This window comes from Nelumbo nucifera, chromosome 7, assembly GCF_055504915.1.
Source record: "Nelumbo nucifera cultivar China Antique chromosome 7, China Antique-T2T, whole genome shotgun sequence".
Taxonomy (NCBI): domain Eukaryota; kingdom Viridiplantae; phylum Streptophyta; class Magnoliopsida; order Proteales; family Nelumbonaceae; genus Nelumbo; species Nelumbo nucifera.
The window spans coordinates 15949989-15975884 of record NC_142655.1 but is presented as its reverse complement, the minus strand read 5'-3'; the positions used below and the strand labels follow the sequence as shown (position 1 = coordinate 15975884).

Sequence of the window (25896 nt, the reverse complement as noted above, 5' to 3'; positions counted from 1 at the left end):
TAAATCTGTTAAAACATTTTCAGGACGTGCTTGACCACAAACAAGATGAGCAGCGTGGTTGCCCGGTCTAGGGATGAAATGGACTGAGCGGCAGGAGAGTCGCGTAAAGAGAGCTCTGCAATCGGATTGAAATTAAGGCAAGGAAGACAATCAAACACTCCAACAGAGTTTGGCTGTTTATAGTCATCCAAAGTTTCAAACCTTAGGTTTAGTTTTGGCATGTTGGATTTTATTTTAACTAGTATAAGGGCACCTGCACAGGTAAAGATAAAAGGGAAAAAGCTTGGCTGTACGGAGAAAACAGCCCGAGCTGTTAAAGCTTCCTCCCCATGACACTACGTTACTACCCCATACCCATGCTAATGTGTCATACAGATGAAGCTCTGAAACAGCCCATGCTGTTTTTTTCCAAATCGCCAAGCTTTCCCTGACAAAAGGGCAAAGCTATAGGTAAACCTTATATGATATGAGACTCTGATTTTAACTCTTTATGACCTAAACCAAAAGAAAGCAAGCATTGGCATCATATACTATAATATATTGATTTCTCTAAGGTATCTGTGTATCTTAATTTTTCTGCCATGTCCATGCATCCATGTGTTTCCTATGTATATCTTGACATAATGATCACTCTTAAAATAGAACTACTAATTGCATAGGAAAGGTATGCCTAGTATTACCCATCTCAGAATTATTGGGTTGAACTGTTCTTAGTATAATCTTTGGACCTTGGATCTGGTGTATGGGTGGAGGAAATTCTGGACTATGTATCGAGCAGAATTCTTGTGCTCTATGCTCACAGCAAAACATCAAGATAATAAATAATGACGGGTTTCACAAGCAAAGGTGGAAGTGAAGATAGGAGGGTATTTTCTTGAAGTGGGTTATCACAGATAAAGAAAGATTAGATACATGACTTCACATTCCCTTGGCTTGTACGAAATTACAGGGAAGGAACAATGGAGTGAATACTTACAATTTACAATTATTTCTGCAATGAATCTCCAGTACTTTCCAGAAAATCTTTCATCTAGTGTATAATTTTCACAACTTAGCATATCACTTCTAGATAAGAGCTTCATACTCGATGTTTACGCTGCTTTCCTGAGGATCTCCTACTCCAACCACCTGAATAAGCTTTTCGGTCTCCTCGTTTTCTCTTGTTCTTTGGAGCTTTAAACTCAGAGGCTGGAGAGGCATTAACTGTCGATTGCTCCTTGGCAATTTTGGGGGCTAGATCAGGTTCGGTTGCTGAAACTGGAAGAATCTCCTCTTGATCTTTCATCATTTTCTGAGGCTTCTCTATGGGCTGACCACTAATCCTTTCAAAATTATGAAACTCTTCCTGTGCTGCCTGATTATGGATCAGAATATCATCCACCATCTGCTGACATTAAATGGTGAAAGAACAATTTGATCAGAAACTTCTACCAACATTAACCACTGGAAAATTAACACTAGAAGCCATTATCTATAGGACACAATTTCAAAATACTTTAAGAACTAGGTTTCGTTAACAAGCCAAATAAATATGAAGCTCTATATACTCATGGTTGAGAGAACCTCTCCAACCAGTAGAATCAAGGGTGAGTCCTTGGATCAACTCCAGGGTACACTCCATTTTCAGGAAAATCTCCATACATGGATCTGTATCTGAGGTTGGGTAGACTGCAGTGAAAATATTAGCCATAAAAACAATTATAGATGAGAACGGGCCTAAGGGTAAACATCAATGACTGCAAAGCTAATTAACAAGAAATATCAAGGAAAAAAATGACCATAAATAATACTATATGTGCATTCTGGTGTCTCGTGTAGACTCATCATTCTTATCATGATTTCATGGTCAGCCTTTCAACTAAAATAAGTTGTGGGGAATTTTCACCTTCAGTATCATACAAAGTTAAACTAATTCTAAATCATCACAGAAAAATGCTTACATTATGACAAGAATCTCCCATCTGTGGTTGATCCAGTGCAACATTAGCAGCAGATAATAATCCCATTGTGCTTTCAATTATATCAGGATGTGGAGTAGCTTCTCCATGACTTGAAACTGCACTTTCAGGCATAACGAGATCTGGATCATATTCTGAAATGTGTTGAGGTGGTGTATACAAAGTTCCAACTGGTGTTATGTCTCCATTGCCAGGAGGAAGATTAGGAGTTCGTGCAGAGCTGGTGGGCACATCAGATGGCACAAGAAGGCTTAAGTTCTCAGCAGATGAGAACTTACCAGCATTTTTGCACATAACCTTGTCAAGCTGAGTTTTCAGCTTGATAACTCGAGATTGCAAAACTTCAATCTTCCAAAGGATCTGCTCCGGAGGATTATTAAACTCAAGTGATGACCACTCGTAATTAGCACCAAGCTCTTCATTACCATTAATATTCTGATCTGCTGCAATCACTGCCATAAGATACAATAAAGTGAAATCTGATATTTCTGAAAGTCAACAATTTCAATAAGTTATTTCACTATTAAGCAGATTTTGCAAAATGAACTGGCCATTGAATTGAGGATTCTCAAGGCACCACATGGAACCTACAAAGCATAATATGCCCCATGGTGTACATGTGAACATCATCCATGAATGCATGTGATATTATAATATGAGGTTGCTGTGCTTTGATTAAATCCATCAGTTTTTGTCAACAGAAGAAAATTTTACTAGAACTAAGTTGAAACTGTTTGCTTCATAAATGGATAAAGAAATAACGTAGTACCATGCCTAGCACAAGTTCATAGTGCAGTGTCTCAAACTGCATAAGTATGCAGTAAAAAAAGTTCCATGCAGTAAAATCAACAATTCTTCCTACCTTGATTACCAAAATCATCATCCAAAGAAGCACCATCTGGATTAGACTTCCTGTTCTCTAAAAGAGATCAGGCAAGCAATTAGATAAAACAAGAAATTGATGGACAAAGAACAAAATGGCTGACCACAGAAAAGCAATTTGTACCATAATAGGAGAAGAGGCCATGGCTTGACATATATGACGGTATATCAATTGTGTCTTCTCTTCTCTTTCTTCTCCTCCTTTTCATGACTTCATTTCTGCTTTGTCTAGAAAATGGCAGTGCTCTCATAGCACTATCTTCTAATGCATGCTCCCCAAAATATAATTGCTTTCCTTGATCATATTCGGCAAGTTCTTTGTCATATTTTAATGCCTGTGACTGAAGTTCCTTTATCCGCAGTTCTATCCACTTGCACCGCCACATTAAAGGTTGTATATACCTTCTCCAATGAGCTGTCAACTTCTTCTTCCTGGAAAATTGGAACAACCTGACAAGAAGTGTGAGGACTCTACAAAACACAGGAAACTACAATTTTCTTATCAAAAGACTTTATTTTGTTCAACAATGATTTAAAAAATCAAATATAATCAGAAGGGAATGGTATGTTATTGTTATCCATTAACAGTAGTTTCTCTTTCACTAAAAATGTTAGTGGAGAATACAAAGAGACAAATGATAACATAAAATGGAAAATAAATTCCAACACTCAATTTGACTAAACATGTATTTTCTGGTCTTGTTTGACACCCATGAGGACGCAGAAGTCCAAATTCTTTTACAAGATAAGACATCCTTCAGACCTTCACCAACCCCCTTTTAGTTATTTACAAATGTGAAGCATTCCATGAATCTCCTTCAGAACCAATTTTCATATGAGAGCTCCTTAGAAAATGATAGGACCATGGAAAGAAAACTTCAGCTCTGTCAGACTCACTAATAACAACTTCTTTTTTGAGAAAGATAATACTAATTGTGTTAAAAGTCCATCAACTAAACTCCCCAAGGATTCACCTGAAACTATCATCTGTGGAGTCAGCAATCTACCTTGGTTCACTCCAAAAATGAGCCAGGCACCAAGAGGCACTTCCGCACTTCCCCAGGCATCTAATAGCGTTTGCTGAGTCCCCTTCAATGGCTAGGGAAGAGCCACCTCACTGTTTAGCTATGTGCAGGCCAGTCAGGAGAGAATAGACTTTAGCCTTAGTAGTCTGCCAGTGTTTTAAAAGCGCAAGGCACAAAAAAAGTGCAAGGGCCAATTTGTGCCTGAGGTGTAAGGCGAGGCACGAGCCTTTTTAAGCAAGCCACAGAATTACAAAAAATAAATAAAAAAAAGTCTGAAAATTCAAAAAATGCCAAAAAAAAATAAAAAAATATTAAACATAATGTTAATAAAAAATATGAACTTAAATTTTAAAATAAATGTTTTAAAAAGCCTATTATCTAAAATTAAAATACATAAACATAACATGTAATGCATATTCAAATGAAAATTTAAAAATAAAAGCAAACATATAAAGCATTTTCAAGCATGTAAAACCCAAAATCTCTTTTTTTGTTAATTGCATTGCTTCAAGTAGCTAATGTGATGTAAAACATATTGCACTCTTGATTCTATGAATCACCTTTGTACCACGCCTCTCAAGGCAAGCCCGAACAAGTCTATTTGCTAATGTTGTTCATTCATTCATTGCAATAAAATATCTTCTTAAAAGGCAATGAAAGTTATAGAATCATTATTTTTTATGTGAGAAATAAGAATTTCATACTCTGACATAGACTTGTTCGGGCTTGCCTCGAGGGGCGTGGTCGGGGGTCTGGGGGCAGAGCCCTCGGCCTAGCCATTAGACTAAAAAACAGCAAAAAGCACAAAATTTTAAAAAGGCGCACGCCTGGGCTGAGGCGCAAGGTGCATCAGATGCATGCCTAGGCACCTTTTGAAAGGGGGCGAGGCACATACCCCAAAATGTGCCTCGCCTGTGCACCTACGCGTGCCTCAGGCGCGCCTTTTAAATCATTGGTCTGCCATCAAATGGCTCACTGAGGCCCAAACAACACTGTCATCCACATTGTTTTTTTTTTAAGTAAAATAAAAATTTATTAAAGAGAAGGAAAACTGATTACAACCACTTCACAGGTGTTAAGGTAACACCCCCCACAAACATAAACGACCCTTCCAGACAAAAAGCAAACTACAGAGCAAAAACTAAAATGAGAAACCCATCTTACTAGCACCAGATCCCAAACCTCAGAAACTTCTCCTAAAGCTCAAATCAGTCTTCCCCATCGAAAAATTCTTCCTGCCCTCCTTTTTTTTTTATAGATAATTCTTCCTGGCCTCCTTCCCCATCCCACATTTCTTCTCCTTCCCCTGCTATTGTTTTCTTAAGTCTCTTTTCCTTCCTTCTCTCAAAGTCTTCAAAAGCTCTTCTAGAAAAAGTCTCTCCTCCCAAAAAAAAACAAACCCAAAGACTTACCAACCTCCACCTCCTTGTCAACAATTTTCTTCAAGTCCATGTTTCCTTGTTTAACCTCCTCCCCATCCTGCACCCCCTTGACACCATCTTTTTTTATCAATAACTGCAAGCTTTCATTAATTTAAGAAGATGGCATATGAGAAAAAATACAAGGTAAAGTCAGCGAGAGATAAAAAAATCTCTCTCTCCTCGACACAAAACCCCTCTTACAATTGTGCCCAGAAAATAGCTTTTTGTCCCACCCCTTGCTTGGCTAATGTATCTGCTAAGGAATTAGCACTGCGCTTACACCAACTGAAGGATACTTCCATGCTTTTTGTTAGCCACCTGAATTTTTTCTTCTCATTATTGTAAATCAACATCTTCATTTCCTCATTGTGAAGTCAATTTCAACCAATTGTGAGTCCTTGCCCTTTGCACTCCTTCCATCATTGCCAAAACCTCTGCTCTAAGAGAATCTCCCTCCCCTGCTGGTCCTTAATATAAGGCAACTATTTTCCCCTCTTCATTCCTAAATACACCTTCAATTGATGATAGTCCTGGGTTTCCATGCTACTACCATCAAAGTTGAGTTTGACGAATCTTGTTCCAGTGGAGACCAAGTATTAGTAACAGTCTTGTTTGGAGGAGAAACCGCCACTTCCAATTTTTGAGAATGTCATCAGTTGTAACATTAGAAAAGATCTCTATTTTTTTTTTATCTATAACACCAACTTCATTAAATTAAAATAAGAGAGGGAATAAGGATACAAAGGGAGAGATAAAATAACTTAGCTCCCCAAAAACAGAAAACAAAGGGAAAGCAAAGAAAAAGATTAAAAACTAGCCCAAAAAACAGACTCCCTATTCACTCCTTGCTTGGCCAACCCATCCGCAAATGAGTTGGCACTCCTCTTCACCCAGTTGTACTGAATCTCAATGTCCCTACCCAGCCATAAGAACTGTTTTTTTTTTCATTGTTAAAGTTCCACAAGCCACAGTCCTCTATCTTCAACCAACTAACCACCACCTTCGAATCACCTTCCAGAGGCAATGGGCCACCATCCTCCTTATCAACATTTCCAGTCACCCTCTCCTTCTCTAAAACTCCACCCCCCCCCCTCGCCCTAGGAAGGGATGCTGACAGGTTCTTCAAATCAAAACCTTGCAAGTCTTGACTCTCCCTAGTAGGGCAAGGTCATCACAAGGTGGGGCTCTAAACTTCACCCCTTTTCTTTTGTACTTTTTTTTTGTATTTATTGGTAGGACCTGCCCCAATGAAACCCACTCTCAACCTTGAAAGAAGGTTAGTAACAGTGTTTGAAAAGTGCAAGGTGCAAAAAAGGCATAGAGGTCAATTTACGCTTGAGGCACAAGGCGCAAGGTGAGGTGCGTGCCTTTTTGAAGCAAGGTGCAAAAATACAAAAAAAAAGTCAGAACATTAAAAAAAAATCAAAAAGAAAATATTGAACATAATATTAATAAAAAATATAAACTTATTAAAATAATTTTTTTAAAAAACCTATTGTCTAAAATTAAAATACATAAACATAAGATGTAAAGCATATTCAAATGAGAACTTAAAAAAAAAATCAAACATATAAAACATTTTCAAGCATGTAAAACCTTTAATCTCTTGTTTCACTCAATTGCATTACTTCAAGTAGCTAATGTAATGTAAAACATATTACATTCCTGATTCAATGAGCTGCCTTTGTGCCACATCCCTCAAGGCAAGCCCAAACAAGTCCATGTTAGGTGTTCAATTCAACTTTCTCACACAAAAAATAATGAATTTATAATTTTAATTGCTTTTTAAGAAAATATTTTATTAAGATGAATGAATGAACAACATTAGCAAATAGGGGGTTCTTGGAGAAAAAAAGCATCAAATTTTCAAAAGGCACACGCCTGGGCTGAGGCACAAGGCGCATCGGGCGCACACCTAGGCGCACCAGGCATGCGCCTTTTGAAAGGGCTGCGCCTAGGACCTAGGCGAGGTGCATACCCTAAAATGCACCTCACCTGTGTGCCTAGGCGCGCCTCAGGCATGCCTTCTAAATCACTGGTTAGTAACATGCATGATGTGGGTTTTGTTTGAAGCTTTGGACTTCTTTTGAGCCACCGAAACAACAATACTCCAAACCTCAATAGACTCCTTCCTTCTCCAACCCAAATCAACACCCACTTTTCCAATCCACATTGTAGAAGACTCCCATGTCACCAGGGCTAGGGTTCCCAAAGGAATTCCCATCAAACTGAAGTCTAACTTGACACTCCATTTGCTGTGCTATGGCAGATCCTAATACCAAAACCACAGGAGAAGAATGTAGGATATCAATAATGTTTCTATTTAGGTAAGAATGAATAAACGGTACACCCCAAAAAGTTTCTGAAGTGGTAACCCAAGAGTATATGCAGTACACGCACAAGTAAATCCTCAAGAAACCTCATTATATCTTCAAAGGTTCTTTTCTTCCTTCCTTCCCACAACTCCCACATTATTGCATGAGTAATAGCCTGCCAAAACTCAATTAAGGTAAATGGTTGAAGAGGTTTGGGGTAGATAATGATGCATTATGGAGTAGTGGTATGTAATATGGGGTTATAAAATTTGGGTGGGACTCTATGATGACTTCATCAACATATGGCATTTGTATGTGGAAAGTGGTCATGAAGTTTCCTAGTTACACAAAGTAGGAAAGGAAACTAGAATGAGATTTTGGGAGGAGGAATGGTGTAGATTGGATAATGAAAATACTGTGATCTCTATCCTCAATAACATTTTGAAAGGAGGGTGGGGACTAGTTTACTTTCCTACATTCTGAATAGAAAATCAGGAGAATGTACTAATCTCTCAAACAGGATGGAATAGACTGAAATGGATCCTTGCTTGACTGAAATTAAGTGGTGGAAAGAATGCACTTGTAAGAAACCAGGTTGAGCAATTCCATATCAAAGCAGTGTGGGAAAATCCAGTTCCTTCTAGGGTGGAACCATTTGCTTGGTTGATGTCAATAGATAGCATGACCATCAATCATATGAAGTCCATAGAATATCATATGACAAGTCTTTGCTTCATGTGCAAAAGCCATGAGGAAGGTGTTTGCCATTTGTTTATTCACTGAGATGTGGCAAAATTCATATGGTCAAATTTCCTTGGACCTTTTAGAAGATCAAGTTTCAGTCTAAAACAACTGCATGAGATATTTTCTTGTTGGCCACCAGTAATTTGGAGCATAATTCCTATCTCTGTTTGCTGGAGCCTTGGGAAGGAGAGGAACAAGCATATCTTTGAAGATAAACTCCATTCCAATAGAAGAATTCTGGCTGACATTTGTTCCATGATATTGGAGTAGCTATTGAGGCATGCGTGGTTCAAGAACATCAAGAACATCAGAAGTTGGAATGTGAGAATTTTAGGTAATTTAGGAATCTAGAGGATTCTTGTGTGTGGGACAATGTGTGGATCAATAAGTGTAATTAGTTAAGTCAAAGTCTAGTAAAATATGGGAAGGGATGCTGTTGCAAAGGTGCAAGAAAAGCACGTGTGAAAAAAAAGCAATTATATCAATAAGTGTAGTTAGTTAAGTCGAAGTATAATAAAATATGGTAAGGGATGTTGCAAATGTGCAAGAAAAGCAAGTGTAAATAAGCAAGTATACAGAAGAATTTTGAGTTCCAAGAGTTCTGCTGGATGTCTAATCCTTTTAATGGATCTCTCTATGACCCAAATGGGGAGTACATCTCTTACATCCTCTCTGTATTCTAGATTCATTCTGCTTTAGCATATCTCTCCTAAATTATCCCTTAGCACAGTGGGAGATCTTGACCCAAATAACATTTTCACTAGTTTTAGCACTTATATTTTCTCTAGCTTATTATCTTTTACATGAGACTGTCAAAGTTCAAATTGAGCCTAGGTGGTGTGCCACACTTGTTCCAACACCAGCTGCTATCTAGGAGGGCTGAACTGGATACCAACCTAACCTCCAGCATTTATACTACAAAGTGGCTGCTCTCAGATTAGCACACATTCTCAATTTTGTATACAAGATTTGCCAGATGCTGTAATGGATGATGTACAATTATTAATCATGGTCTGCCATTTATTATTCGTGTTTCATGCTTTCTTTTTGAAAGGGGATACCTCTTCACCTTGTATTTGTAATTACTTTTAATGAAATTCTCATTTATTGTCAAAAAAAAATCTTCTCAAGACTAGACCAATTGTTTGACAGCTTCCAAACTCTGTATAGAAGGAAGTCCCTTCCCCTGTAGCTGCTGCCATGACCCAAAATAAAAAATCATATAATCAGTCAAATAATGGGACAAATCTACAAATTCCATAATGCTTTACATGGATATTTTGTGTAAAACAAGGGCTTTAGGAAGGGCAAATTGCCCCTGTATCATATATTCACATGCACATCACAGGATGCCACATAGGCCAAGTTTGGTCCTTAGGTATAACACTATAACATTAAGGACTCAGATGCTTCACCATTACCCTCCATCAACTGAAAGGGAAGAGGAGAAATGGCAAACTCTCAGTTCAATCTTGCTTGAGGAAGCTGAGTGACCCTACACTCCTACAGTGAATAATTTTCCATGGAAGAAGCCTGGCTTCCTCATGAGCCTTCAAAGTAGGGCTGTCAATGGACCGAGTTCGGATTGGACCCCATTCGAACCGTAACCAATTGGACCGATTTGGATGGTCAGAAGTGTTACATCAGACTGGACTGGTCCAAAATTTGATTCTCCAGTAAATTAGTGGACTGAAATGGATATAATCCAAATACCCAATGGTCTGTTCAATTGTCCACTTAATTTCTCTCCCTCTGTCTCTCTTGGATAGCATATCAGAGAGGGTAGGGTTTATCTCCAACAACGATTCCGCCAGTATTTAAGAGACTGTTTTCAAACGATTTCAGCAACGATCTCTCTCTTTCTATGTTACAGAGGCTTTATCTCTGGCAGTATTTTAGAGAGTGTTTTCAAACAATTTCAGGAACGATCTCTCTCTGTTTTTTTTTTTTTGAACAATTGAAAGAGAACATAGATAAGATAATAACCTTCCTAAACAAATCCTTGTTTCCAGATCACAAACACAAGCAAAATTTAGGAATTCATCAAAACCCAATCCATTTTCAAACTATGTATTAGCAGTACGACTTCAATAGAGGATTCCCATTAAAACAAAAAAATAAAATAAAAACCTGACAGAAGAAATCTCTTAAAATGTAACAGGCCCTCAGCGCAACCTCCTGGTTCCCTTTCAGACTCGAGCAAGGTGAAGATATCACCCTCCCTGAAAGGCCCCTTCACATCCTCATGATAGGCCTGTTCTGGTAATCCAGAAATTTGACCCTGATCTGAGTCACCTATCCCCCTGACCCAGTTTGTCCTATTACCTTCACCACGACTACAATTTTCGCCTAAGAATTCATCCTGTGCTCGGATTGGAGAAAGCAAGTTCAGAGAGAAGAAGTTGAAGGCCGCTCACTCAAAACTAATATGCACAGAACGATTTCTATCATTGTAGAAATTGATTTTCTTTTTATCTTTTTTATTTTCTATTTTGATACATTTTTATATTTTGTGAAATTTTTAATCAATGTTTTAAAAACCAACCCAAAACCAAAATCGCTTTGGCCACCGGTTTCTAGGTCAGTGGTTCAAACATTCGGTTCGAATGAATGTCCCATTCCTATTTAAAAAAATAAAAATAATTTAAATAAAAGAAATGACCAAAAACGGTCAAACAGATTGATGGTTTGACCGCCCAGGTCAACAGGTCATTGACCAAGTCAAGGATTTTTTGCCAAGATACGGGTTAAGAGTGAAATGGGACCAGTTGCCTTGATGGTTTTCAGGGTGAATGGTCCGACCATCTAGGTCAATGACGGTTCGAAAACCATGTTTTTAATATATTTCTTTGATTTTTTATATAATTTTTTATGTTTTATTCAATTTGGATTGGATTGGATCCAATCCAATCCATTTGCATTTTAATTGGACAGGTTTGGATCCAGTTTGTATGGGTTTTGGACTGGATTGGATCTGGTCCATTTGTAAATGGACACCTATTGGATTGGACCAAATCCAGTCCAGTTGACACCCTTACTTATTGATGAGTTTTTTGTTAGTAAGGATGAACTGGACTTCGATTGGATTGGATTGGACCTAATCTGTCCATTTGCATTTTAATTGGATTGGATTGGATTGCAATAGGTGTTGTAGTTTTTTTATATATTTTTCTGGATTTTTCATGTTATTTTGGTGTTTGATTCAATTTGGATTGAATTGGACCCAATCCGGCCCATTGGCATTTTAAATGGATTGGATTGCAGCAGGTGCTGTAGTTTTTTTTATATACATTTTATGGATTTCTCATGTTATTTTGGTGTTTGATTCAATTTGGATTGGATTGGACCCAATCCGGTCCATTTGCATTTTAATTGGATTGAATTGGATTGCAGCAGGTGTTGTAGTTTTTTCATACATTTTTATGGATTTCTCATGTTTTTTTGGCATTTGATTCAATTTGGATTGGATTGGACCAATCTGGTCCGTTTGCATTTTATTTGGACCGGATTGGACTTGGTTTGCATGGATTTGGACTGGCTTTGGTCCAGTCCATTTGTAAATGGACCAATATTGGATTGGACCGGATTGAACCAAATCCAGTCCAATTGACAGCCCTACTTTAAAGGTGGGGTGTCCTTGGTGTAGACTGCTACTTAAGGAAAATATCTAACCAGGGATAATCTGTTTAGAAAGGGTCTGAGAATACCAGACATGGAATGCGTCTTCTGCCTCCTGGAAAGGGAAATGGCAGACCATCCAAAAACTGGGGAGCAGCTGTTGGGATGGAAACTGATGGTCCTGAGCCATAGAGGCAAACTTCTATGGAACACCAAACAAATGGCTGTACTTTGGGTAGTATGAAAAGGGAGGTGAAGGTGACTGTAGTGAAGAACAAGAACCTGATTAGAAGGGTTCAATAGAGAAAATGAATGGCATAGATGAAAATTATAACTTGGATTTGCAGGGGCCTTAGGAATTAGGATCATAACGAGGATAGAAGTATGAATTGTGGCTTGGATTTGCATAATGGAGGTTGCTTCGAAGTACAAACTGGTAAGGTGAGAAAAGCGCTGGGTCGAAGGTTTGTCATACACAAAAGGATGTTTCTTTGCATCTTAACCGTGGGAACAAGGAAATAGGGAAGAAAGAAAAGATTTCCAGCACTGCTAGGCATATTAAGGAGAAGAAGATCCTAAGAATTGTCCAAGTAATAGAGGTCATTACTTGGCTAAGAAGGGGTTTATTCAGGATTGGTCCCAATAAGGTTAAGAAGATGCATAAGAAAAGAGTAGTGAAGGATATAATTCAAGCTGCAAAAACAGTTAAAGGCGGCAATCAAAGACCTGATTCCTAAGCATAGTTGTCAAGGCGATGCCTAGGCAACAAGGCGCCGTTTGAGGCTCGCCTCGCCTAATCGCCAAGCAGTTTTCTACTTCCTACTATAAAATACTTTTTTATTCATTCTTTTTTGAGATTATAATTATAAAATAGACATTATTAAACTAAAATATTCATTTTGTGTTTATATACTAATTTCTTTTTATTATTTTCTTATTTATTAGGGTTTAATCAACACAAACATAGCTAAATGCTGTATTGAACCCTCAAAGACTTAAAAACCTGAACTAATAAGTAAGGAAGAACTTAAAATTTTATCTAATCAGCACATTTTCCTCTTCCATATATTCTTCTACTTCTTCCTCTTCTACTACTACTACTACTACTACTACTACTACTACCAATACCTTTTATTTTATTATTTTCCTATAACAAAAATAAGGGTTCAGCCCCTATATTTTTTGAATTTTATTTTCCTTCTTCCTTTTCTTCTCATGAACATGTTGATTTTCTATACTTTAATATGAAATTTATACTTTTTTATGAAAATCATGAATAGTTATTAAAGAAATATGGCTATGGTACCTAGGGAACTACCCTAGGATCTATGCTTTCAACATAAAAAATCCATCACCTAGGTGACTAGGCGACAAGGCGCCTCCCAGTCGCCTAGCCTCGCGTTGGCGCCTTGAAAACTATGTTCCTAAGTATTACTAAAGTTGAGTTATCATTAACAGACAACGTTTGTGGAAATTCTTTGGGCATGAAAGACATTTAAATATTGGAGATATGTCTGGCAGCATATAAGCTAATTACAAAATATCCTTTTTTGGTCAATAATTACACAATATGCTTTAAAGAATTTATAAACTCCCACGCAGTGCCTGAAAATTGGAGAGAATGAATAAAATCTGCATATTTAATATCCAGATTGTAATATTGGGATGGAATTCCAGGAAATGAACCATTAGGGGTAGATAAGCTTGTGATGTTTTGTGGGTTTCTGTTTGAGATTGTAAATCTGGAGGGTCTTTGGGAGGGGGTGGAGGCTGATGCTCTGTTTTATTGCTGAACTGAGATAGAGGGAATTGCTTTATTTTTTATGTGGACATGGTTCTGTCACAGGATGCTTGGAAGAGATTTTGATTTGGTTGACCAATGGGATTGTCATTGTCATTGAAGTTAATGGGTTTAATTTTACTATTAAAAAACTTAAAAAAACGGTGATTTGCACAAAAGTGGAAAGAAAAAAAAAAGAAATGGAATGAAGAGGGGAAAAAGAAAAAATATGAGAAGTAGCAGAGTCTCACTGCTGGGTTACAATCTTCTGTTTACACCAGGACAAAAATCTTATTTGTCAACCTACAAGGAAGCTACAAATAACTCTCAAAATCTTTTATCAACTAAAAAAGTAAACAAAGGGAAATAACTTTTACAGAAAAAAGACTAAGCTGTCTTGCAAAGTAAGAAAATAAAATTGAAAAATAACAAGCATCTAGAAAATTTATTTTTCTTATCTCCTGAGAATCTACTAGGAATTTTATTTTTCTGATTGGTCATCTACTAGGAATATTCTTTTTCTTTGATAAATAAAATTCATCAAATTTCATTAGAAGCAAAGGATAAAAGTCTGTTACAAGCATCCCAGCGGGAGGCGTGAGGTACAGTCTCATTCTTTAACAAAGAAATAAAACAAATTTACAAATGGGTCCAGTACATCTGATCCGTAGTTACCCCTTGCTTAGCTAGAGAATCTGCTAGGAATATTCTTTTCTACCTTATTCATTATAGGACTGTAAGAACAGGCTTGCAAGCAGGCTTCAATTGTGTGTTATGATCCTTAAGTATTAGGCTGTAGAATAGCAAGAATGTCTTCTTCCTTGGATTTAATGAAGGACTTTCACATGTGTATAGGCCTGAGGAGTGAGATCACATAAGCCAATACCTGCCTATATCACAATTGAAGCATTGGATTCAGTTGAGATGAAAGGGCTTTAATGATAATGAGAGACAGAAAATAATGAATTGAGAACCAAATTGGAGATGGCCACTAGGAGGGAAGAAATATGCCAGAGGCAAATATCCAGGTGCAAAAGGAGGAAGATGGGAATAGTAAGTTTCTCCATTCTGTGGCAAATGGGAGAAGGAAGAAAAATATGATTTCAAGAGTAGTGGTTAATGGGGAAGAATTGGCAGGTGTGGAGTGGGACAGGATTCCAGTGAAGTTGGCAACAAAGTTGGAGGAATCCTTCTCATTGGAAGAAGTAAAGGTGGCTGTAATGGGAATGAGTGGTGGTAAGGCTCCTGGCCCCAATGGCTCCACTATGGCCTTTTATCATGAGTGTTGGGAGAAAATTAAGGAGGAATGGAGGATATGAAGAGAGCTTTTGATGAATTCCATGAGAAAGGAAAGTGAGAAAAGGGATGAATGCCACTTCCATCTCCTTAATACCCTAGCGTGTAAGGGCTGCTTCCACCAATGATTTTAGACACATAAGCCTCAGTACGAGCTTATATAAAATTTTGGCTAAGGTACTTTCTTTGAGGCTGAAGAAGTGCTTCATTCAGTGGTGTCAAGGGAAAAAAGGGCTATTGTAAAGGATAGGCAAATTCTGGGTCAATTTCTTGAAGCTAATGACTTAATGAGGTTGTTGAGCATTTTACGAAGTCAAGAAGAAAAGGTTATGTTTCTAAATTGAATTTGGAAAAGGCTTATTATCATGTCAATTGAGGGTTTCTACAGTAGGTGATGGAGAATATGAGCTCTGGGCAAAGGTGGGTAGGCTGGATAATGGGATGTTTGAGAACTACCCACTTCTCAATTTTCTTAAATGGATCCCAAAAGGATTTTTTTAAGGCCTCAGGGGGGTTAAGACAGGGTGATCCTTTGTCTCCCATGTTGTTTATTTTGGTGGCTGAACACTTGAGCAAATTGAAGAAGGCGGATAAGAGAGGCATCTTGAGAGGTTTCAGAGTAGGGAGACGAAACCAAGTGGTCTCACAATTGCAATTTGTGGATGACACTTTGATTTTGGGAGAGTTTAGGGGTGGTCAAGATTGAGAATCCTTAAATGCATTTTAGAGTTAGTGGAAGAGAGTTTCTGGCTTAAGGGTGAATTTAGCCAAATGTAGTTTGGTGGGAACTTGAGGTCGGAGGTGGAGTGTGCAGAGTTTTTGGGTTGTGAAATTCAAAACTGGCCTATTAAGTATCTAGGACTACCTTTGGAGGGGTTGGGGGGGGATCCTAGGTATATGGGGTTCACTCTAATTAATAATTACATCTCTAGGGGGGAGGGGCGTCACTCTAATTAAATTCACCTTGTTCAATCTTTCTTCCTATCTGTTTTTAAGGCCACTCAACCAAGGCCTAGAATTTTTTTATTACTATTTTTACTTTGGATCTACTTGGGCTGTAGGAAGAAGGAGCCTGATGAGGTCAAGACTGCTGTTGCTTTGGTGGTTCTGAAGAATCCAGAGTTCCAAGCAAAACCCACATCGTGCTTTTTTTTTACTTTTTCACAGTTGAAAGAACAGGTTGTACAAAAGAAAGTTGGTAAAATTCAGAGCTCCAAATCATGAAGACCCTTCTGGTAAGAAGATGTGAAGCTAAGGAAATTGCTGTTGAGATGTTGCCAGAAGGGGAGGAGGTGAAGCAAGGAAGTGTGGATTTAAAGAAAATTGTTGACAAAGACGTGGAGGTTGGCAGCAAGCATTTTGGTTTGTTTTTCTAGGGAAGAGAGACTTTTGCTAAGAACTTTTGAAGAATTTGAGAGAAGCAAGGAGAGAGACTTAAGAAAACCATAGTAGGGGAAGAGGCAGAAATATGGAACAAGGAAGGAAGGCAGGAAGAACTTTTTGATGGGGCCTTTAGGAGGAGTTACTGGGGGATGCCGTTAGGTGTTTGTAAGAAGGGAATCTCATTTAGTTTGTTTGGTAGTTTGCTTTTAGTTTGGATGAAAGGGTTGCTTTTAGCTTGTTTGAAACTTTGAGAGGTTTACCTTGGCACTTGTTATGTGATTGTAATCGGTTTTTCTTTTTCCTTTTCATACAATTTTTCTTTTGCTATATATATATGTTGAGAGAAGATAAATGTAATAGGTCAAGAAGTAGAAGAGTAAATGAGGGGGTAAATATTAATGTACAAAAGGTACAGGCAGCTCCTCCAGTCTCCCACTACACAATACAAATAAGTGTCCCCCACCCCACCCCAAATCCCCAAGTTAAAAAGACCATATGATACCAAATTCATCTCTTTAAGGATTCATATCAAAAAAAAAAAAAAAAAAATCTCTTTAAGGATCCATCTTATCTGAATAGTCATGCTAGCTAATATCTCTTCAAGGCCCACTTTCTATGCTATGACACCACTTTATAACATTATATCTTTTATAGTAAAATAAAAAGAAAAATCTATCAAAAGAAGAACAAGAACTTCTAATAAAATAGCTTGGTTATTTCTTAATAAAATAGCATTTTGCATATCAAACAAAAAAAAAAAGAACAAGAACTGGGTAGGGTGAAAAGGTAGTCCCCAACACAAGAGAGAGTCAATACAGCAAGAGCAATATAGTACAATTAAACATATCAGCTATGAAATGATTGACTACAATGAAGGACAAGCCAAAGGTTTCTCTTTCAAATGAAGGACAGTCCAAGATCAGATTTCTGACCACAGAACATAATCTTTCATGACTCTTCTGGATTCCTTCAAAATCTCTTTTATTTCTCTCCTTGCACCAAACTACAGCAAATGGTACACAGCTCAAACATATTTTAGCCTTCTTGCACTCCTAAAGCCTCAGCAATAGAGAAAACAGTTTATATCAGAGTCCTCTTAATTGCAATCAAGATGAAACTGCTTCTACAACCACTTAGAAGAACCCCCACCCCCGCTTCAGTAGAGTAAGCATCACTTATGACCACTAAATGCTAGGACATGCTCCCAGTGGATGCCCATTACAAGGTCTGGTTCTGAGGATTACCTAGTTTCCTTCATAACCATTGTCTAATTTCCTGATATGTTAGAATTAATTTCTCCTATAAAGTTCAGAGACAAGCACTAGCAATAAATATAGAAGAACCATGTGTGTGGCTTGGACCCCTCCACCTAGTGGTTTTGTGAAACTAAACTTTGATGGGTGTAGCAGGGGAAATCCGGGACAATCAGGGATTGGGGGGGTTTTTAGGGATGAAAATGGGGTCATTTCTGCCATGTTCTCAGGCCCAATTGGAGTGGGTGACTCCCTTAGAGCTGAGATCTTTGCAGTTATGGAAGGAGTCCAAAAGGCTAAGGAGTTGGACATCAGGAAACTCTTAATTGAAGGGGATTCAGAGGTGGTGATAGGGTGGCTGCTTAAAGATCACAATGGTTTATGGAAATACAATAATGAGAGGAGGAAATTCAAGTGGCTGGTGCGGGAGATGGAAGTTAAGATACGTTGGGTTAAAAGATCGGCTAATTCCCTAGCTGACGGTTTAGCTAAACAAGGGGCAGAAAGGGACTCACTTTTTTGGGCCAAGCTGTGACTGTAGTGTGTTTTCTTTCTTTTTTTCTTTTCTTTTTCTTTTTTTCCTTTTCTTGAGGTTCTTTGTTGCTCTTGGAAGATAAGCGTGTTTGTCTTCCTTTTGTAAATCTTCTATTGATGAATTAATGAAAGTGTTATTGATCAAAAAAAATATATATAGAAGAACCATGAAGAAAATCGGTTCATCTCTTCTCCCATCAATGTGGATCTTTCGTTCTGTGGTAAACCTTTATTTAATTATTTTTCTGTTTCGGAAAAGTAACATGAAACCTATCAATGGAAGCTTGAAATCTATTCTGAGTTGAGGGATATATAGAGCTTCTAAACTTTCTTTGCATTGGTGAGGAAAGCTTCTAGAAACAATGATTGTCATAATAACACCACTCAGTTAGTAAAGCAGGTTTCTGATCATTTGGCAGAGGAAGGGGACTTGCAAGAATAACGCTGGGATTGTTGACCAAGCCTAGTTTTCGTTTAGGTGGGTGATTTTGTTGTTAGTTTCCTTTGATTACCAATCAACAAAATGCTAGAAATCAGTTTTATAATTTTATTCTTTTTTAGTTGTCTTCCAACTTAACATTTTTCTAAATGTTCAGACAGTTCAAATTGGACATTCAAACTTAAACTTGTAAATCACCTGTCCCCCAGTTCCATAGTTCACTATCCAATGCAGTTGCAAGGCATCAACATTGCATTGTTGGTATGTTTCTTTTCTGGTTCTCTTTTTCTTTTTTTTCCCTTTTTTTCTTGGAGGTTATGGAGAGGGGAAGGATAGGGCAATATATAGGCGAATGTGGATTACACCCAGGTCATTTGCATGATTGTATCAATATTCACAAGGTCTAACAATTAGCAAGCAGGCATCTTCAAATATAGCAGGCACCAAAACTATTAATATATTTTTTTGAGAGAAGGTAACTGGTGAAGTATAGAAATTTATTAATCAAAAAACCAATAATATAAAATAGAACACACAAGCATTGATAAGAAAAAACAAAGTGATAGAAGAAAACCTTTTCTCAAAAACACTATTAAAGCCATCAACAAAAGTAGAAGTTGGCGCATTGTCACCACAGAATTGAGACTCCACTTCAGTGTCACTCAGCCTTGTATTATCTTCGCTTTCAGTATTTGTGTCAGCAAAAGAGCTCGAATACTCAGTAGCATCTGTCTCTTTAGCTTCAGCAGAACCAATCTCATTAGCATTGAAACAGCCAACGATATCAACATCCACATCCGATGTCTCATCTGCTGACTCTGTATGTTGATCCAACAAGTTTTCCATATCAAAGGTAGTATCCTCACAATTGTTCATACACTTCAGTCCCTTCTCATCTTGGAATGTCAAGGGAACCCTATTTGCTTCCCCTGCATCAACTTCTGGGGTGGGATCTGGTTTCTTTTCTGATTCTATATCAGTTAAGACTTGTGCAGGAGCCATGCCGTAACTATACCCAAATTCCAACTTATTTTCCTAACATGTACAACTCAAAATGTTTCTTCATAGTCCACCTGCATTTAGATCCAATTAGCAAAACTCACTCCATTTAAATATGAAATATGATAAAATAGCATCCAATTTCAATTTAATGATTGACACGCATATCTAGTGCAACCAAAAAAAAGGAAATTGCATATCTAAACAAGTACAATCCAAATTTCGCATCCATTAGAGAAGCTCTTTTGTGTTTTGTAACTTAAACTGCAAACAAACATGTTCTAAGTGTGTCACATTAGAATTGAATCAGACCTTCCAGAAATATAAGCAGTGTCAGACCCACGGTTAAAATCACTTAAGAAACAAATAGAAAATCTGAGTGAAAATAATTCAACTGAGGGCTCCATAATCCACTGCTTAAGTTAAAACAACAGAAACAATCAGAGAACAAGATAAATTCCCGGTACATGCATACAACTACAACTAGAGAACCTAGGCACTCACTCTGATAAGAAAGCCACCCACATTAAAGAGCCCCCATGCTAAGAATCTTTATGCGAGTTTAAAGGCCAAATATCGGATGCCTTTTTTTCTACAATAGTGCCTCCTAAGTCACAATTTTCTAATTACTCTACCCTTGAGAGTTGCCATCCCCCTTTCAAGTTTGATTAATAACAAGATTGTAGTTTTCTTTGTTTTTCACTTTCTAAAATTTCTTCTTTTGTTGGGTTTATTATCAACTGGACCTAGAAGATACCATCAGAACAGAAATTTAATGTGGGATAAGGTTCAATCAACACCCATTACAAGATCAGAGTAGAAAACACGTACCGGCAATAATAAAAATAAAAGTAAGAACAGTTAATAATAAATAACATAAAAAAGATGAAAAGAAACTTGCAAACAATAAATTTGATAAAACACCACAAAGATAGAGAGGGGTACCAAGTGGTGAGAGGAAGAGACGAAAAGGAAGCTCCTACTCTTTATTTGATTCGTGACCCTGCAACAGGAAGGAGGAAAAGGGTAGGTGCCGAAGAGAAGAAGACGATTGAGAAAGAAAGAAAGAGATTCACGATTCGCAACTCGGACTGAAAGACAGAAAGAGGACGGAAATACGGGAAGAGGGTCGGTGACTAGCTGACTCCCGAGTCCTGACTGCTGCCTTCCGCCATGACAGGCTTAGGCTGGGCTGGATTTTTGATCCAAGTCCAAGACATCCTGTTCATGCCAATATGGGCCAAGCCTCAAAACTCAGCCTATAACAATCCACCTCGAGAAAACTTTTGGGTGTCTCGTGTCCACCACGGTCGGATTTGTTCCGCGCCTCACACCGACCTCACTGCACGTATCAGCCGTGCATTGGGAGCATGTCCCCCATAATAAAAATTTATAATTACAGATATGTTCCATATACACGGCTGAAACGTGCTGTGAGGTATGCTCTAAGGAGCAAATCCGATCTCGTCCACGTTTGGATTGAGACGGGATCTGCTCCTCACAAATGGGCGCCTCACAAACATATCCACTGTTCATTAGGAATATCTCCCATGAATAATAATTAATAAGTACAGGAAATATTTCCTAGGATGTGCATGTGAGGCGCCAAGTGTGAGGAGCAGATCCGGTCTCATTTGGATCGGTACCACTGTTATTCGACAGCCAGGCTTAAGGAGCAAATGTATATGTTCCATATACACTCGACAGCCAGCCATTGTTATTCGACTTCATATTGGTACTCCACATGCACATACCACCGTGCATTGTGAATATCTCCCCTACTTGTCATGTATAATGTGATGTAGGGTGTATTTTATGGGGCGCCCATTAGTCCGTACTCCATAGAGTCTGGATCTGCTTCTCACACTGACCTCACAGGCACATCCCACCATGTATCAGGAACATTTTCTATACTTTTGTATAATTATTTGTAAGAGATGTTCCCAATGCATGGTGGGATGTTTTCGTGAGGTAGGTGTGAGGTGTGCTCAGTAAAGAGCAGATCCCAATTCCTTCGTAGAACCACGCCTTCAACGAGTCCAAATCTGTGCCTCACACCAATCTCACAAAATGTACCAATTAAACATTGGGAACATCTCTTATACTCCTATGATTATTATTCATGGGAGATGTTCCCAATACATGGTAGGATGTGACTGATTGCGGAACACACCAACGCTAAGTCTTCTTGCATATCAAAGATGCAATGTTTGGGTAAGAAAAAATGAAAAGAATGAACATAGAGTTTTTCTCCGGTTGGTGGTATTAACAGTTGCCGGTGATGGCCATTGGTCACAGCTTGTTGAAGAGGGAGAGAGTGAGAGTGAAAAGGGTGGGTTAAATTGGGTGTGGCAAGAGAGTGAGAGTGAGAGGAATCTGGTGAGAGAGGAGCATAAGGAATGAGGAGGGGTTATTAGTGATGCACATTGATGCAGAATCGATTCCAATTAAGGTGGCTTATTATTGGTATGTTGGTTTGCTCTCACATTGATGCAGAATCGATTCCAATAACCATTGATTTAGGGAACTGGGAGGAGGGGTTATTAGTGGTGCACAGCACCAAATACCCAAAATCTATCACTTGAGAGCTATTGCAACTAGTGTTTACCCAGGGGTACAGCAATTTGACTATTAGGTCAAATGGTTTGACTGCAAGTCGCATGCAAAACATATAAAATAGATTTTGTAAATAAAATTAAACTTGAAAGTGGCATCTAGATGTATGTATCTATCAAACATCTAAATACGTTTCAACTCCGTTTTAAGTTCTAACATGATGTGACGGGATTTGCTCTTCACACTTGGGCATCTCATATGCACATCCACCGTGCAATGAAAACATCTCCTGTGAATAATAACTTAAAAGTACAGGAGATGTATCCAATACATGGTAGTATGTGCGTGTGAGGAGCAGATCCAGTCTGATCGGAAACATCTTTCGGAGTTATACATAGGTGCCATTTACCATCAATTCTGAGGATTCTCATTCTCATAATCTTTTTCAGAAAAGACTTGTTTGATTGTCAAATACGAAATCACAGTTGGAGAGAATGTTTGTTTTGACCAAGGGTGTTTTGGAAATTAACATAAACATGAAAGAATGTTTTAATAATCATGCAACCTTATGAAATTCATCAAAACACACTCAGCAAACAAATGTCAAAGAAAGGGGGAGGAGGTACAACGTTTTGTTTTCCACTTATGCACTCAAGCAAGCACCTAGAGGATAATAGCATATTAATCAACCAAGTTAAGGAAAGTATTACTCTAAATGTTATTCCAATCAAATTACATGTAAGAACCAAAAACCTTCAGCATTTCAAGAATGTAATATTAAGCTAAATTCGTAGAAAATAATAATAATAATAATAATAATAATAAAAATGGAGGAATATAGAAAGCTTTTATTAATCATCTCAGGAAGAAAAATCCCTACTAATACCAGGGAATAATCTTGATTTTTGATTCTTGAGTTGTTACAGCCACGGTAGAATGTATAAATTGGAAAAGATAGTAACCACCGAAAAAAGGAGGAGAAATTTCAAGCGTGACTCAATGCGACAGGAACTGGATGCTGTATAATTGGGTTTGGAGCATCAGCTGAAGCTGCAACTAGTAACACTTACGCCCATGTTCCCTTGGAATGGGCTAATTAAGAAACATGTTGCCCAAAGAGCTTACCACGAAGCCCTCCAGACTCTCACTCTCATGCACCGCACTGACATCTGCCTCCTTGACCACTTCACCTTCCCAATTGCTCTCAAAGCTTGCACCAACATCCAAGCATGGAAACAAGGCCGGCAGCTCCACGGCCTCATCCTTCGTCTAGGCTTCGACTGGGATGTCTACACCAGCAACGCCCTCTTGTCTATGTACTCGGGATGTGGACAAATTCGAGTTGCCATTCAGTTGTTCGACGCAATGCCTCAAAGAAATACTGTTAGTTGGAATTCTATAATGGCTGGCTGCATCCGTAACGACCTTGCCCATGAATCTCTTTCCTATTTCTCCAAGATGATAGTGAAACCCAAATCCTCGTTCTCTGTCTCATCCTTGGCCTCAGAGGAACCTGACACCATCACCATGTGCACTGTGCTCCATGCTCATGCCCATCTTGGACCTACTGGGTTTCCAAGTGCCAAGGCTGTTCATGGTTACATCATAAGACGAGGCTTCCAAATTGAAAATGAAAAGCCTGCACCTGCAGCAATGAGAACCGAGCCCTTTGTGGAGAATGCTCTAATCCATACGTATCTCGAGGCTTCATGTTTGGCATATGCACAGAAAGTTTTTCAAGAAATGCAGCCCGAAAAAAGAGATGTGGTTACTTGGACCACCATGATCTCCGGGTATCTTCATCACAAACTAGAGAATTTGGCACTAGCAACATTCATGTCCATGTTGCAGCAGCAACAGCAGGTACGTGAGGGGAATGTATATGTAGATGCAGTCACACTGGCCACAGTGATACCGGCTCTCGGCTCTCTTCGGCAAGGAAAACAGATCCATTGCCTTGCAGTCAAGAATGGCTATGATCAATTAAACGTGTTCGTTGCAACTTCTCTTATCCATGTTTATGCTGAATTTGGAACTATAGAATATGCTGATAAACTGTTCCAAAGAGTCAAGGACAGAAATGTGGTGGCATGGACTGCCATTATCACAGCCTATGCTAAACATGGCCAAGGTGAGGATTCTGTGAGACTTTTCAACGAGATGAGACGGCAAGGTGTGACTCCAAACCATCTGACCTTCATGGGTGTCCTTACTGCATGCAACCATGCCGGCCTTGTTGACCAAGCTCAGGAGTGTTTCAGGTGTATGACCCAAGATTATGGGTTGATACCTGAAATGCATCATTATGCGGCAATGGTTGATGTGCTGGGTCGAGCTGGGCGATTGAGAGAGGCTCTGGAATTTATAAAGGCAATGCCTGTAGATGCAAGCTCGCCTGTTTGGGGGTCTCTGCTAGCTTCTTGTGGCTACCATGAGGATGTGGAGCTGGCACATGAGGTGGCCAAGATCTTGTTAAGCATGGAACCAGACAATCCAGCAAATCTGGTGCTCCTATCGAACATGTTGGCTCAGAAGGAAAGATGGAGTGATGCCAGTGAAGTCAGAGAGACAATGAAACGCCTTGGTCTGAGAAAGGTGCCTGGTCAGAGTTCTATCCCTGTTCACTAACCAAATTGCTAAATGCAAAGCAAAAGAAACAAATCCCAAATCCTTTTTTCTTCACCTCCTTTTAGTCCGACTAGTGTACCAATGTACCATAACACCAATAATACAAATTACAAACTATCTAATTTACTTTGATGTCTTTGTGCAAAAACAACAATGTAGCAAGAAATGGACTTAGATTTTGCTTGTGTCAAATTGATGATATTTCTTTTAGTGCTTGGCACAAACTTGTAAGACCTTGTTAATATTTCTGCGATTGATTTCTTCTCGCCTTGCCACATTTTGGGACCAAAATCAAACTGATTATATTTGGACTGAATGTGCCAAGGGTCAACTCAAGACCACCCAAGTACTTAAAGAAATATAAAAGTAGAGCCATCCTCTCCTTAAGATGCCAAAAGAGCTTGGCTTGATCTAGTCATTGAGTAAATCAATTGAAGGACGGGAATTACTCATGTCTAATCAATTGAAGGATGAGAGCCAAACACCCATTCACAAGTATTCGACGCCCTTCTGATTACTTCACTTTCACTTTCTAACGATGCATTTTAAAGAGTACAAATTCTTGGAGTCTCATCAGCATAGCTGACGACATTAAAAATCCACACTGTTCTGTCAATTGAGACAGCCATAAACTCAAGCTACGCAGATGGTGGTGATAGGCCCGGCCGATAGGGTCCATAGAATTGATCTCTTTTAATCGGCTTTAGTGTCTTGATTTCAAATGTGATTTAGTATGGCATGGTGCACTATAATCCAGAGTCCTTTATCAGGCTTCAAAAAGACTGATGCCCATATGAGTTTGGGTGGGTTACAAACTTGCAACTTACAATAGGGTTAAAAATTGCCACCCCTAATTCTTACCATTAAATTATACCACACTTGGTTCAAACCTTTCAATTAATCTGTCCTTTAAGTCTTTGCAAAAAAGCATAAAAAAAAAAAAAAATCATCTGATTGACAGGATTCAAAATCAAGCCACCCATGTTAGATAACGAGTTCTAACCACTAGACTTTAGCATAATAAGGTGCTAAATAAACTTAGTTTTTTGAGGCACCCTAATTAAT

General features: G+C 38.5%; 2 protein-coding genes across 3 annotated transcripts; one reads left to right on the top strand and one right to left on the bottom strand.

Moving 5' to 3' along the window:
- Positions 1-847: 847 nt before the first annotated feature.
- On the bottom strand, positions 848-20884 carry LOC104607789 (uncharacterized). 2 transcript variants are annotated; one of them, XM_010273494.3, is made up of 6 exons: positions 20593-20884; positions 19223-19721; positions 2965-3290; positions 2821-2877; positions 1941-2410; positions 848-1384 (listed from the first exon to the last, which is right to left on the bottom strand). In XM_010273494.3, the coding sequence occupies exons 2-6, from the start codon at positions 19648-19650 to the stop codon at positions 1079-1081; spliced, it is 1587 nt and encodes a 528-aa protein (XP_010271796.1). In that variant the 5' UTR covers positions 19651-19721; positions 20593-20884; the 3' UTR covers positions 848-1078. The 2 variants fall into 2 exon arrangements, with proteins under 2 accessions (XP_010271796.1, XP_088748176.1); XM_088892050.1 differs by having other exon boundaries at positions 2965-3272; positions 20593-20882.
- Positions 20885-22704: 1820 nt separating this feature from the next.
- LOC104607788 (putative pentatricopeptide repeat-containing protein At3g23330) lies at positions 22705-25023 on the top strand. The gene has a single exon (XM_010273493.3). The coding sequence runs from the start codon at positions 23278-23280 to the stop codon at positions 24829-24831; it is 1554 nt and encodes a 517-aa protein (XP_010271795.1). The 5' UTR covers positions 22705-23277; the 3' UTR covers positions 24832-25023.
- The last annotated feature ends 873 nt before the right edge of the window (positions 25024-25896 follow it).

Excerpts from the sequence above, each read along its gene's own strand:
- LOC104607789 (XM_010273494.3), bottom strand. The coding sequence starts at position 19,650 with ATGGCTCCTGCACAAGTCTTAACTGATATAGAATCAGAAAAGAAACCA. Across the intron at positions 3,291-19,222 it reads AATAGTGTTTTTGAGAAAAG|GTTGTTCCAATTTTCCAGGA; the intron begins GTTTTCTTCTAT and ends ACTTCTTGTCAG. Across the intron at positions 2,411-2,820 it reads TGATGATTTTGGTAATCAAG|TGATTGCAGCAGATCAGAAT; the intron begins GTAGGAAGAATT and ends ATCTTATGGCAG.
- LOC104607788 (XM_010273493.3), top strand. The coding sequence starts at position 23,278 with ATGTTCCCTTGGAATGGGCTAATTAAGAAACATGTTGCCCAAAGAGCT.